Here is a 14882-nt window from a genome sequence, read left to right on the forward strand (position 1 = left end):
CTTTTTTTCTGAATGGGCAAAAATATATATTCCTTTGAGTTGTATGACCAAGAAGCTCTTTTCCAAATTTCTTGACATGGACAAATAGATACAGGTCTGTGTCTGTTTGCCAAAACACCTCTTTTGGTAGGCCATCAATTCCTCAAGCCTTTTTTTCAATGTCTGGGAGCTCTGAGATTGTACTCCATAGATAAGCTGTGCTGCTAACCCAAGTGCAGTTTTGACTTCTTGATTACTCTTGGTTCATGATCATATGCAACTTCTTGAAATGATTCCCTTGACTAATTCTTTCTGATACAATGACTATATGTTCCCAAAGTTTGTATACATTGTGCTTCACTCTATTCTTCATTCACATTGTGTTTCATACACTCATTCTCATGCATGTTGTTGTTCTGTGCTGACAAGTTGCCTGAAACTCATAGCAACCCTATATACAACAGCTCTAAATCCTGTTCTATCCTGTCTCTGACACACCTACACTCATTACCCTAGTCATTTAATCAATCCATCCTACGCAGGGTTTTCCTCTCTTGCACTGTCCCTCCACTCTCCCAAGCATGACATCCGTCTCTAAGGACTGGTCCCTCCTTGCAACATGTCCAGAGTATGTCAGATGAAGCTTCAGAATCCTTGCCTCCAAGGAGCAGCCTACTCTCACCCTCTCTAGAACGAACCTGTTCTCCTACCAGTCCATGGTGCATTCAGTACTCTTCTCCAGCGCCACAGCTCAAAGGCATCAATTCTCCTTCTGTTATCTCTAGGCATTGTCCAGCTCTCTGATGCATAGCAAGTAATTGCAAAGACTATATGGCCTGGATCAGGTGCACCTTAATCTCCAAACTGACATAACTGTTCTAAAATACTTTGGAAAGGTCTCTGACAGCAGACTTTCCCAATGCAATTTGTCTCTTAATTTCCTGGCTGCTGGTACCAAAAGTGTTGATTTTGGAGCCAAGTAACCTATAGCTGTTAACATGTTGCCGCAAATGATGGCAAATATATTTCTAAGCACGGTTGTCAATTTAAAGAGTGTGTGGCAACGTGTTAACAATCTCAATCTCTTCACCATCCATCATGATGCTGCCAGTTGGCCCAGTGGTAAGAATCTTTGTTTCCTTGATGTTGAGCTTCAATCCATATTGAAAACTACAGTCCTTGACCTTCTGAAGCAAACACTTCAGGTCCTCCTCAGTTTCTGCAACCAGTTTGCTATCTGCATAATGCAGATGGCTGATGAGTCTTCCTCCAATCTTGATGCCACATTTCACCTCATAGAGCCCAGCCTCGCGGATAATCGGTTTCGTACATAGATTGAAAAGCTATGGATATAGGACATATCCCTGGCGTATACCCTTCCCAGTTTTGAACCATGCAATGTTCCCTTGCTCTGTTTTTGATGTCTGCTTCCCGGCCCAAATATAGGTTTTGCATTAGCACGATCAGGTAATCTGGAATATTTTCTCAGAGTTGTATTATAGTTTATAAAATTAACCACCATTGGATTTTGCCCAGCATTACGCCGTGTTTTCTCCCCATATTCTTACCATTTATCTCCCTCCATCAAACTGTGCAACCCTGTGGTTTCGCCTCTACCCATCCTCAGCCCCAACCCCCTTGAGTTTCCATACATGTTTTACTAGTTATCCTTCTATTTTTACAATAAGGGTCTTATGCAGTATTTGTCCTTATGAGACTGCGTTAGTTTACTCAGCATAAGGCTCTTCAGCTTCTCCCAAGTTTTTGATGCATATTTTGCCCACAGAATTTGCAACTCAAGGCTGGATTTTTTTTTCTGCTGTTCTTTTCGCTTGCGAAATGTCGAGCCTGTTTCCCCCTTTCGGTTTGCTAAGTTTTTTGCTTTATCTTGCGATCTGTCCTTGGCAATCTTCGATTGCCCTCGCCTTTTGTGTTTTTGCTTTCGCGCAGGCGCGTTGGTGTGCGGAACTCTGGGAAATGTAGTCCAGGAGCGGTGCCGTGACGTCATTTCCTCACAGGGGCGTGACGTTCCTGGCAAGTTTTTTTTCCATGATGGTTATTTCTCCTGCATCTCAAGACAATTCCAAACTTTCTGGACCTGCAGCCACCAGGACATCGATGTAGTGGACAGAAGTCGCAGCGCAAACAGAGGTTTGAAAGGCGAAAGCGGCGGTTTGCGTTCTGCTCACGGTAGCTTTTTACAAAAGTGGGACAATTGGCGCGTCCGTGGGCTGGGGACGGGTTCGGATCGCGCCTCTCATTGTTTGAGGGTCTCGGGGCTCTGGGCGCTCAGGTCCGCTCGGCTCCGCCTTGCACGCGCGCGGCCAGCTCCCTGTCCCCGGCTTGGGGCGACCCTGCCTCGCTCTATCTCTAGGGAGCTATGTGAAAGGTGATACGGGCGGTCAGCGAAGGGCCCTGACGGCGCCCTGTCAAACGATCGGCTGCTCTCCGAAAGGCTGTGGTGGTGGTTGTGTGCTGTCGAGTTAGAAGTGACCCATGGCTGACCCTCCAGAGGGTTTTCAGAAGCAGTAAATCTCACAGGAGCAGACAGCCCATCCCTTCTTCCTGCGGAGCAGCTGGTGGATTCGAACCCCTAATCCCGCCTGTGTGATTGCAGCGCGTCTTCTCGACCCTGACATATAATGACCCACGTACAACCGATCCAAACCCGGCCCGATTCTGCGCCATCCTGGCTCTGCTCTACTCGGTGCTTAAGCCATTGCTGCACTCACTGTGTCAGTCCATCCGGTTGAGAGCCTTCCTCCCTTTCGCTGCCTACTTTTCCCTGCAAAATGTCTCCTTCCAAGGACTCCTCCTGACAGCATCCCCAGAGTATGTGAGAAGACGTTTAAGTTTTGCTTTGTTGTTGGGTTGTTTTTTTTTTTTTTTAAATTATTATTCTTTTATGTTACTGAAAGGTAAGCTGTTCAAAACTCATCAGCTAGCTGGTCTTTGGGAGAAAAGATCTGGGGATCCCTGTGACTCTTAAGTTAGAACGGACTACACGGGCAAACAAGTACCTTCATAATTTGAACTTAATAGAATTTTAAATGTGATCATTTTTCAGAATTAAAAGATAGCGTAAATAAAATCTAATAACTATTCACAGTTACCCATCAACAATCCTTTGTCCAGGATGACTTGATTCCAACTCATGGCAGTTTTCTGTTGAATAGTATTTCAGTTCCCGAGAATTAATAATCGTTGGGAAACTGAGGCCCAGTGGTCACACAAAGTTCTTTAGCAAAATCCTCGTAAAGTTGGACAAAGAACTTAATTAAGTTCACTCAAAAGTTAACAAGCAGGGGGCCGGAAGTTGTTGTCCCGAGGAGTCAACCCCGGGACTGTGGGGCTTGGAGTGGGGTTGCTCCTGATACTGTGACCATGGGCGGGAAGAACAAACAGCGGACCAAGGGGAACCTGAGGGTTAGGAGGCTAGAAGTCCAAATTCAGGGTGCCAGCTCTAGAGACGCTCTTCTCCGTTCTAGAGGAAAGGTCCTTGTGTCCTTCAGCATCTGTAGACATTGAGTTCTTGGAGATATCCATCCATCGGTCTTCGCCTTTCCTGGTCCCAAGGAACTTCCTGTGGGGGCCCAGGACTAAATTCTATTCTTGGACAAGTCTTTTGTGTGTGTGTGTGTGTGTGTGTTACTAAAGATCCCCTTTTCCCATATCCCTCCCTTCCTATTAAAAAAAAAATTATACTGATTTGCATATAAAAAAAGTTAACAAGCCTTTGCCTTTTTTATTTTTAAGAGCAATTCTTCATCTTTGCCATTTTCTGAGAAGCCATGGTGTTTTATTATCTGGAAATTGTGCAAATGAGTGGAGAGATGAGCAACCCAGAGGCCACTTAGCATCTGATGCCATCTGAGCTCAGAAAGGGGACTTGGTTTGAACAATAAGGTTAAGATTGTCAAAGGATTATTTCTATTGCATTTCCCCCTCTTCTTTGTAAAAATGTCATTGTAAAAATGTTATCAGTGACCAGATGCTGAAAAACCCAACCCAGTGTCCTCTTGTTGGATTCTGACTCATAGCGCCTCTCCAGGGCCCTCTAGGACTGGGTAGAACTGACCTTAGAGGTTCCGGTTCTGTTGAGTCCTTGTGTGAACACTACCTCCTCTTTCTTCCAGAGCACCTGATGGGTTTTAACCACAGACCTTTTGATTAGTAATTAGACCAAATGCTTAACCATGACACCACCAGGGCTCCAGTGTTCAAGGACCAAAACCCAAACCTGCTGCCCTCAAGTCCAGTCCAGCTCATTGAGTTTCTGTGGTTGCTAATCCTGATAGGAGGAAATGGTCCACTTTCTCCCTGGAACACCTGGTGGATTTGAATTGCTGACGCTTTGATTAGCAGCCCCACATGCAATGCATTCTAGTGCCTGAGCTCCTTCAAACAGCGCATCCACTGCTATTGAGTTGGTTCTGACCCACGGTGACCCTCCACTGGACTTCCAAACTGTAAATCCTTATGGGAGGGGCTTCCCCATCAATGGACAAGCTTTCTCAATTTGCTTCTTGTTCAAAATTTAAGGGAGTTCTGGTGGCAGCATCTCTAGGGGCTTGCACTGCTAACTGAAGGCCACATCTGTCCAGCAGTTCTAATCCACCAATGGCTCCTTGAGAGTAAGAGTGGGGAGACACCTCGTGTGTGGAAGCCCACTTGGAGGGTCAACTACAACTCCACAACTTGAGTCAGTACAACTCCACAACAGTATTTAAGTAACAGGTAGCAAGTTGTTATCTAATCCATAGTCTTGGCAAAGGTTTCCCTCTGATTTCAGGGTGCTCCTTATGCGTTCTGTTTAGTTGTCATGTTTCCATACTCTTCATTTATATTGATTCTTCATTCTTTCATTACCTTCCTCACCCCTACTTCACCATTATTTTTAAAAATTATGGGCAAGAGTTGTGTTCCACTCAAAGTCAATCAACAACAACAACAATGATTTTTATAGAAAGGCTTTGATTTTGGGTTTTTACCTGGTGTTTTCACAGTCCAGTTCACATGATGCTTTATTGATGGAGAAACCACAGAAATGCCAGGTGTCCTTTCAGGGGGGCATGTCATGCGGCCAGTTGTGGGTGTGGGAAAATAAGTTTCTCAATATTGGTGAGCTCAGCATTCTTTCTGTGGTTGAGGTGAATTTTTGACTGAAATTCTCTGCCAATTCACCTTTTGTAGGTAATGAATTTTGAGGCAATACAGTTAATATTGGACATTCTACTGTCATAACCAGCTTTTCCACAACTTATTTATTCATTCAAATCTAAATTTTATATCAACATGAAATTGGAACCTACTCTTGTTTTCCATTGTGGATGTTCATGATTAATGCTGCTCTGACCACATGCAGCAAGTCTTTATGGACAAGGCTACAAGTGGCCGTGAGCTTTCATTCTCTGGGATAAATATCTAAGCAGCAGGTTGTGAGATTGAATGGTAGTTTCAAGTTTCACTTTTTCAGAAACTGCCAAACTGTTTTCCAGAGTGGCTTCATCAAGTTATTTTTTCCAGAATCTTACAGTTTTTTAAATAAAAATGAAGTGATTTTATTGTCTTTCAGCACATGAGTTTGTTTTATTCCTCCATGTTTCAATTAGCTTTAGCAAAGAAATGCATAACCTTAACTGAAAACTTTCACAGATACTATAAAATCTGCAATCATTTTATGTTGATAAAAATATTTTCTGTGGTTAAAAAGACCTTTTCAGGAACTTTCTGAAGCAGAAAGTCACTTGCTTTCATACCTTTTTGATAATAAAATAATTATCTGTGCCAATTTAAATAGTATTATTTGGGTAACAATTTATTAGGGAAAGGAGTCAAGCTTTTGAATGTTTTTCACCACATTCCTGGGACCTTCACTCTGCAGTGATCACATCAGAAGTCTACCAGTCTTCTTTATTATGATTTTATATTTTATTTTTATTTTCATTGCAGTAAAGGTTTATGTATCACATTATTTATTCATTCAACCATTCATACATTTTTCTTCAAGAACATGCCTTTACTACCCATAATCACAACTTTGCCCACATTTTCACTATAATTCTGATTTCCGTATTTCTTACTGTGTTCATTTGGTGGAGAGGAAATTGGTAAGGATAATTGTACAGTTCAGAATATCAGTGCTTTCCTATATCTGTTGTTGTTGTTATTGTTATGTGCTTACAAGTCACTTGCGACTCAAAGCAACCCTGTGTACAACAGCTCTGAACCCTGCTCTATCCTGTTCCAACCTCACTGACCTACCCCATTTTCCCAGTCACTGAATCAATCCATCTCATCGAGGGTCTTCCTCTCTTGCACTGTCCCTCCACCCTTCCAAGCATGATATACCCACAAAGAAAAAAAAAAAGAACCCCAAACAAACCGACAACTACTGTTACAGAGTTCGGAGTTTTCTACCGTGCAATCAGCAGGAATCTATAATGTATGAGTCCTGTTTTACAGATGATAGAATTGAGACAGAGTTCTTGATTTGCCAAAGATAACACAGTGAGAAACAGCCCAGAGCTGACTCTGGTAAAAGTAAGACAGTAAGTCTCACATTCTCTTGTACCTGAATCAGAATTGCCCTGTCGGGGGCCACAAGGTGCATTCATGACAAGTCCATGCAGTATTCGCTACACCCAAAGTGAAAGATTTCAGATCAAGCTGAGTGCAGCTGCAGCCCACTGACTTGGAGCCGTGCCTCTACTTCACATCGCGTGCCCGTGCAGGGGAGTCACATCCCCAGCTCCCTTCTTTTTTTTTTTTTAATTTAGGTTGTTTATTTTTCATTTGAATGAACATCTACAGAGATTTTGGAATTCCATGCTCCCTTCTTATGCCTTTCTTCTTACTCCCGCATTCAGTGTCCCGGGCTCTGCACATCTCAGGACTCTAAGGCAGCAGAAGCAGGAAGGAACATGAGCAGGTTCAAGGTGAGTGCAGCTGACCTTTGCATATGTAAATTTCATCAGAGCTTTAAATGTGTTTGTTCTTAAAATCCATTCTTCCTGCTCAGAATGGACACTGGATTCTTTTTTAAAGAGCACAGTTGTTGTTGTTAGGTGTCATCAAGGATGACTCATAGTGACCCTGTGAACAGCAGTCTTGAGTTCCAGCCTGTCCTGTGCCATCCTTCCTGTCTCTGATGTGCTTGAGCTCATTGCCATAGTCACCGTTTCAGCACGGTAGTTGAGAATATTCTTTGCTTAGTGAGCTAATTTGGATAAGTTCATTTCAAGTTTTGAAGTCTATCAGTAGTCTTTGGGGGAGTTCTTCAGTCTCAATTTCTCCCGTAAGTCTGTTGTTACTTCCTTTTCTACTTATTTTTTTAGAGATGTGATATGTGTTCCACATTTTCCTCACATTTGATCATGTTCCATGTGTCGTGGTCTAGAACAGAATGGCCATCTCGTTCTGGTCTAAGGGTGGATAAGGCCGCAGGGCAGGGTTCAGATCTGATTTCATAGTCACGATGAGTCCTAGGAGGAGTTTCAGCAGCATGTAACAGCAACAGTAACTGAGGAAATTCCAAGGGTTGAAAGGCTACCTTCCAGGAACCAAGGATAATAGATAATAAAATTCTGTTTCATACCTGTTTGTTAACCTGAAATGAGTAGGAATAGATGAAAATTATGGGCTAGAAGCCTCTTGTTTAAGTCAATCAAGATCTGGTGGGCAGGCTTTTGAATTTAAAAGTAGGTTGGGCTGAGGGCCTGTTCTGGTGTTTATTGTGTTTGGGAAGAACATGGTCCTACATGGGACAGCACTGGTTTGTCAGTTTGCTATGCTGAGGTGCCTTGAGGTTGCTGTGATACTGAACACTGCGCCACTGGTGTGTCAAATACCATAGTATTTACCCATGGAGGACAGTATTTGGTGGAGCTCCCAGTAAGACAGGTTTGGAAGGAGTGGCATCCACTTCCAAAACAACATGCCTTTGGAAACTCTATGAACATTAGAGAAATGACGATAGTTATAGAACAGGGTTCAAATCTTTTGTTCATAGGGTCGTTAATGAGTCATACTTGACTCAACAGCACTTAACAACACAGCAATTAATTCTAATAGTAATTTAAAATGCAGGAGGGGAAAGCCGTCTATGAGTTGGATTGATTCAGTGACTGGGATAATCGGGATGGGAGTGTCAGAGACAGTGCGATTGGCACAGGACAGAGTGGAGTTTAGGGCTGTTGTACATAGGGTCGCTATGAGTCGCAAATGACGGCACATAACAACAACAACAAGCTCTTATTTAGTACTCTTGCTATGAATGATATAGTGTATATAAACATATATGTATACATTTCCTTGTTTATCCTTAAAAGTTTTATTTCACAAACTTCTGAACAAAGAGGAAACTAAGACATAGGAGAACTTACCCATGGTCCCATGGCTGGTAAGGCTATTCAGGTAAGGGTAGCTACAGTTTAGTGCATTGAGTATTGGGATTCAAGGATGTGATGTGCGCCTTGAGATCTGAGAGGTTATCTTACACACTTGTCCAAGACAGGGTAGCCAAACCTGATTAGTTTAGCAAACATGAAACAAAAGTGCCACCAGAAAAAAAAAAGGTGCCACCAAAGTCAGTATGTGTGGGAGGAGGAAGGTGGGTGCTATCAAACTGCTTTGCAAAGAAATTGGCTATGTTTTCTGAGGTAGTTGGTGCTATGAATCAAAAAGTAAACCACATGTATTCCATCTTGCAACAATAAAAGTCTTAAGGGTTGCTCATAGAACACAGAGGGAAAGCCCAGGGGTTCTCACTCATTGCTGCCTTTGGCTAAAGCAAAGGAAAAGCAGTGTGGCGTTGGCAGGGCAGAAGCAGATGGGCTGGAAAGTCCACATAGGTTGTTCCTCAGAATCTGGAACAACTTCCCAACCCTCCCAGTCTCTACAAATAGAAAGTGATTCTAAGACAGGGTCTGTGTTTCTTGATGTTATAGAAATCAATGACGTTCAAGGACGTGGCCGTGGTCTTCAGTGAGGAGGAGCTGGAGCTGCTGGACCCGACCCAGAAGCAGCTGTACCAGGATGTGATGCTGGAGAACTTCAGGAACCTGGTCTCAGTGGGTGAGGACCATCTCTCCCTAACATGTGTTTATCTCCTCAAAGTTTCAGAGTTTTCAGAGGACTTGGCTTGGTCACCTGAGTTTTGAGAACTGACTCTCTGGCTAACTTTTCAAGAAATAAGATCAAGTGGAAAAATATCAGAATTCTCCAGGAAGGAAGGAGTGCATTTCCACACAAACTCTGGCCATTTTTGTGCATGGTGTGACGTTCACAGGGAGGAGATTTCATGAAAGTACCTGTGCACATGCGTCTGCATTTTAAAACCAATAGTATTTGGACGCAGGAGTGGCATCCACTTCCTAAATAACACGCCTCTGGAAACTCTATGATCTTTGATAAATGTCGATAGTTGTAGAGAGGCTTCAAAGCCTTTTGTTCATAGGGTCGCTATGAGTTGTGCTTGACTCGAAGGCAATCAACAACAACAATAAGTGTCTCTTCAAGTGCATCAAAATTAGTAAAAAATGATTGAAAGAGCATTTCTTTTTGGTTACTTCATGTGTATAAAATTGTTGTTGTTATTAAGTGCCATCAAGTTGTAGACGGCATAGTGATCCTATGAACGAAAGCCTTGAACACAAAAAACTTTCTAGGTTCATAGAGTTTCTGGAGGCATGCTGTTTCGGAAGTGGGTGCCACTCCTGCTATGCTGTGTATGCAACAGGAACCTAAACTTCTAGTAAATTGTACCTGCAAAGTGCTCATTTTAAATGTGTTACTTTTACTGTTTACAGGCCTCCAGCCCTTTTAAGCACACTATGTTTCAATTAACAAGGGGGAAAGACTGAATGATGAAGGCAGGAAACAAAGGGGAAGGACTTACGATTTGAACCAAGACACTTGTCCATCTGTTTTACTTCTTGTCTCTCTTATTGCCATTGTTGTTGTTGTTGTTGTTGTTATGTGCCATTGAGTCGCTTGCGACTCATAGCGACCCTATGTACAATGGCCCTGAAACCTGCTCTGTCCTGAGCCGACCTTATTGTCTCTGACACACCTATACCCATTACCCCAGTCACTGTGTTAATCCATCTCATCCAGTTTCTTCCTCTCTTGCGCTGTCCCTCCACCCTCCCAAGGATGAAGTCCCTCTCCAAGGACTGGTTCCTTCTTGCAACATGTCCAAAATATATTAGACGGAGCTTCAGAATCCTTGCCTCCGAGGAGCAGACGGTCTGAATTCTCAGGCCTCTCCTGGATTCGTTTTACAGCCTGTGTCCTCATTGTCTTAACTGTACCCATTTCTGCCTATAGTCATGTAGTCTGAATCCACCAGCTGCTTCCCAGGAGAAAGGTGAGCAATCTCCTGTTGATTTACTGCCTCTGAAAGCCTACTGGAAGGTCAGCTGGGAGACACTTCCAACCAGACAGTACATAATAACAGCATACTCATAATTTGATGACTTCTTATATTTCTTAGAGTTAAAACCTCGCCATGGCGTGCGTCTGGTCTTCCAGCCCTGCTTCCTCTCTGAATACACCTTTCCTCTTGCTCTCTTGTTCAATGTGTTCCTGCCCACATTATTCTTGTTTACCCAGGATATCATATTCGTCTCCAATTGCTTTTATAAATAAACATTACTCCAACTTGATAGGTTAGAACAGTACAAATTGCAAACTCAAAAACAAGAGATACTGGCCAGATAGAGAGACCTTAATCCTGTGTCTCAACGTTCAAGCAAACAGTAGACGGGCCTGTAAGGTCACTGGTAACACTAGGGGTCACTGTCTCCTTAGATAACCAACCACATATGTTTGAAAGCACAGCATTCGCTCAAGGGTAAAGCGCAGAAGGCAGGAAGGGGTTGGAACTGACTCACACCTGACCCGCTAGCAGAGCATCTGGTGCATTTGAACCACATTGTAGGTTTTTAAATTAATGTTACAAAACAGAATAGGTTATGAGTAGTTGAATGGAAAACAAGTTTTCTTGGTAAACTTGCATTCAAATCACAGTAGAGAAAACTACACACACGCATTCAGATTCTGTAAGGGAGCTCTGGTGGCCTGTGTTGTGTTGTTGTGTACCATCAAGTCGGAACTGACCCATAGCTGTCCTGCCAGTGGGTTTTCAAAAGCAGTAAATCGCATGGGAGGAGATTTCCCATCCTTCTCTCGTGGAACAGCTGGTGGATTCAAACTGCATACTTTCAGGTTGGCAGCACAGCTCGTTACCACTAGGTCACCAGACCTCCCTTCTGATGTCTTAGTGAATTGTGCTGCCAACTTGAAGATAACGTGGTTTAAATCCACCAGCTATTCCACAGGAGAAAGACTGGGGATCTGCACTCATGTAATTTACAGCTTTCCCAAAACCCACTGGAAGAAAGGTCAGCTGTGAGTCAGTTCTTACCCCATAACATCAAGTAAGGAGTGACACAGTTTGAGGTTTTGAGATGCATCTGCCTCGGAACCTTTATTTCTTCTCTCTGTGCCCAAAATACTTTTTCACTTAAAATCTTCCTGACCTTTGTTCAGGTCTCAGTTCTGTTTTAGTATCAGAAGAGAAGCCTTATCTGTCTACTCCCCTATTAAAAATACTGCCCTCGGCAAGCTCTGGTGGCCTAGTGGCAGGAAACTGCATTGCAATCCCAGAGGTGCACGGTTCAAATCCACCAGATGCTCTGCTGAAGAAGGAGGAACAATCGCCTCCTGTACCAGTCAGATCCAATTTGACGGTACACACATAAAAAGAATAAATAAATTAAAAAAAAAATACTGCCCTCTCCTTGCTCTCTTTGTTCTATCCTAATTTGTCACCTATTATTGTGTCTTGTTTGTCTGCTTATCACCTGTCTTTCCCACTGGAATGGTATTTTCAGGAGGAAATTACTTTTTTTTTTAACCTATGACTGTCTTCTCATGCCCGTGAACTGTTCTGCTAAATGGCGGGGGTCTGTGCAAATTCATCAACTTAAGGAATGAGTCAATGAGTCATGGAGATGCACAAACCAGAGTGAATTATGCTGTTCGAGCACAATTTGTGTCTTCCCATGAATGCCAGGGAAATTCTGCTTTCTTAGGTAGCTTCATAATGAATGTGGTTGTCCCGTGTCCCAGGAAAACACTTCTGCATTGTGGGTTTGACTGTGCTTTCCTGTGACTTTCCTAGAGCCTTCCTTACCCACCCCACTGCAATAGCGTCAGTTCTGATGCTTGGGAACTCTTCATCCACTTCCACAGCTGTACATCTTTGTGAAAAGAGATTGCCCGTCTTTCTTCCATGGAGCAGCTGGTCAAACCAACCTTTTGGTCATTAGCATAAAATGTAGCACACTGTGACACCAGAACTTCTTAGCTCCCCTCAGCTCACTGCCATCGAGTTGATTCCGACTCATAGCAATCTTCCACTGAGTTTCTGAGGCTGTAAATTACCGAGGGGTGAGATTGCTCTTCCTCCCCTCTCACGGGCACAGGTGGGTCCAAACCACCAGACACACGAGGCCTTTCGTTTAACGGTGCAATGCAACGTGGGTCAACCAGGACTCATAGCAACCCCCTGAACAACAGACGAGAACCTTTCTGTGTCCTGCACCGTCCTCAGGATCTCTGCCGTGTTATACTCATTGTGTTAATTCCTCTCATTGAGGATCATCTCTCCTTTACTGACCCTGTGCCTTTCTTAACATAATATGTTTTTCCAAGGACTGGCCCTCCTGACAGTATGCCCAAAGTGTGGGAGATGAAGTTTCCCCATCTTTGCTTCTAAGGAGCACACTGGTTGCTCAAAGAGAGATTTTTTATTCTTTTGCTAATCCATAGAATATTCATTCAGTACTCTTTGCAAAAACCACAATTCAAAGGCATGGACTTTTTTTTCACTCTTCCTAATTCATCCTCCATCTTTTCAGATGCATAGGAAGCAATTGAAAATACCAGATGCACCTTTCTTTCTTTTTTTTTAATTTATTTATTCTTTTTATGTGTGTACTGTCAAATTGGATCTGACTGGTACAGGAGGCGATTGTTCCTCCTTCTTCAGCAGACCATCTGGTGGATTTGAACTGCGTACCTCTGGGATTACAGTGCAGTTTCCTGCCACTAGGCCACCAGAGCTCGCCCAGATACACCTTTCTCATGAGGTTTTACACAGTAGCCAGGCAGCCTTAATTCGCCTCGAGAGATTGACAGATCCGGCCTGTTCAGTCTTCCAGAGCCCGTATCTGTACCACTAGCTGTGGGTTTTGCCTTTGTTGGACTGCAAGAGTATCAGAGTATCACGAGTCACACAACTGAATATCATCTATGATTCTTACCACTTCAGCATCTCATTTGAATAATTTGCTTTTGAAGAACTTGATAACCTCTGGAACCAAACTCTTCCAAATGTTTTCGTAATGACATAAACTATGGTCAGAAGCCTCTCTTTCATTGTAACAAATGCAAACATTTCTTGATGTCTATAGATTGATAAATGATTCAGAAGGCATTTCCTATAATGACATTATTTTTCCTTATGATTTTGTTCTGGTCTTTTCTGTGTCTTCAAAATGCTTGTTATGAACTTTCACAGTTAGTGAGTTTATAGTTCTCTACACAGAGATCTTGTAGCTCATTAATGGGTTTTAATTTCCAATTTGAAAGGCTATTGGAAGCTCTGTGGCCTAGTGGCAAGAAGTTGTGATGCAGTCTTGAAGGCACATAGTTCAAGGCCACAAGCTGCTTCACAGAAGAAGCGTGGGAAATTTCCTCCTGTGCAATTAACTGCCTCTGAAAATCTGCTGGAGGGTCAGCTATGGGTTGGTTCTGACTCTAGGGTATACAACAACAACAATTGTGAGTGGTCAGTTTGCTACATGCACAGATTTTTAATAATCTTATTATTTTGAAAGATACAGTCCAGAGCACTTGATCGTGCTCACGTGAAACCTGGACTCCAGCCAGGAAGCAGTGGTCAGAAAGACTTGCATCAGGGATGCATCTTGTCCTCATACCTTTTCAATCTATATGTATAACAGATCATCTGGGAGGATGGACTTTATGTGGAGGAATGTGGCATCAGGATTGGAGAAAGACTCATCAGCAACCTACAGCAGATGACGCAACTTGCTTGCCGAAACTGAGGAGGCCTGAAGCGCTTGCTGCAGAAGGTCAAGGACTGTAGTCTTCAATATGGATTGAAGCCCAATGTCAAGAAGATGAAGAGTCTCACCATGGGCCAGTTGGCAGCATCATGACAGATGGAGAAGAGATTGAGGTTGTTAGGAATTACAGCTTGCTCAGCTCAACAATCAACAGCCTTGGCACCAGCAGTCAGCAAATCAAAAGACAAATTGCTCTGGGGAAAGCTGCTGTCAGGGACCTCTCCAAAGTGCTGAAAAGTAATGATATCAGTCTGGATACTAAGGTGCACCTCATCCAGGCCATAGTCTTTGCAGTTACTTGCTATACAAGTAATTACTGGACAGTGACTAGAGTTGACAGAAGAATTGATACCTTGAGTTATGTTGCTGGAGAAGAATATTGAACATCTCATGGACTGTCAAGAGAAAAAGTAAGTTTATCTTGGAGAGGGTGAAACCAAGCTGTTCCTTGCAGGCAAGAATTTTTTTATTTTATTTGAAATACAACTTTATTCTGGTTCTAAATGAAAAGAATGGGAATGACAGTAACAAACAAGATTTTACCATGGAATATTGTGGTTTGACTGTAGCAGTCCTGTATTTGAAACTCAAGAAGGTAACTGCCTTCCAAAACAGCTAAATATGCAGGTCCAAAAAATGAAGGGTTTTTTAACTGCCACACTCACTCTGAAGCCCATTCATCTCTCCTTCAGCATCCCAAAGATTAGCACATGTTCTGCTTAGCTAGATAATAAAGTGGCAAAC

The 14882-nt window shown here is 43.0% G+C and overlaps 1 protein-coding gene across 1 annotated transcript in view; it reads left to right on the forward strand.

Annotated features, from left to right (window-relative positions):
- Window positions 1-6902: 6902 nt before the first annotated feature.
- LOC102853981 (zinc finger protein 226-like) overlaps window positions 6903-14882 on the forward strand; it is an 18300-nt gene continuing 10320 nt past the window's right edge. The window contains exons 1-3 of the mRNA XM_006901110.1: window positions 6903-6917; window positions 8928-9054; window positions 13100-13146. Of these exons, the coding sequence (XP_006901172.1) occupies window positions 6903-6917; window positions 8928-9054; window positions 13100-13146 (189 nt within the window). The remainder of the gene's footprint in view (window positions 6918-8927; window positions 9055-13099; window positions 13147-14882) is intronic.

The sequence above is a fragment of the Elephantulus edwardii genome, unplaced genomic scaffold, assembly GCF_000299155.1.
Source record: "Elephantulus edwardii isolate Elephantulus edwardi_28Jun2011 unplaced genomic scaffold, EleEdw1.0 scaffold00308, whole genome shotgun sequence".
Classification (NCBI taxonomy): domain Eukaryota; kingdom Metazoa; phylum Chordata; class Mammalia; order Macroscelidea; family Macroscelididae; genus Elephantulus; species Elephantulus edwardii.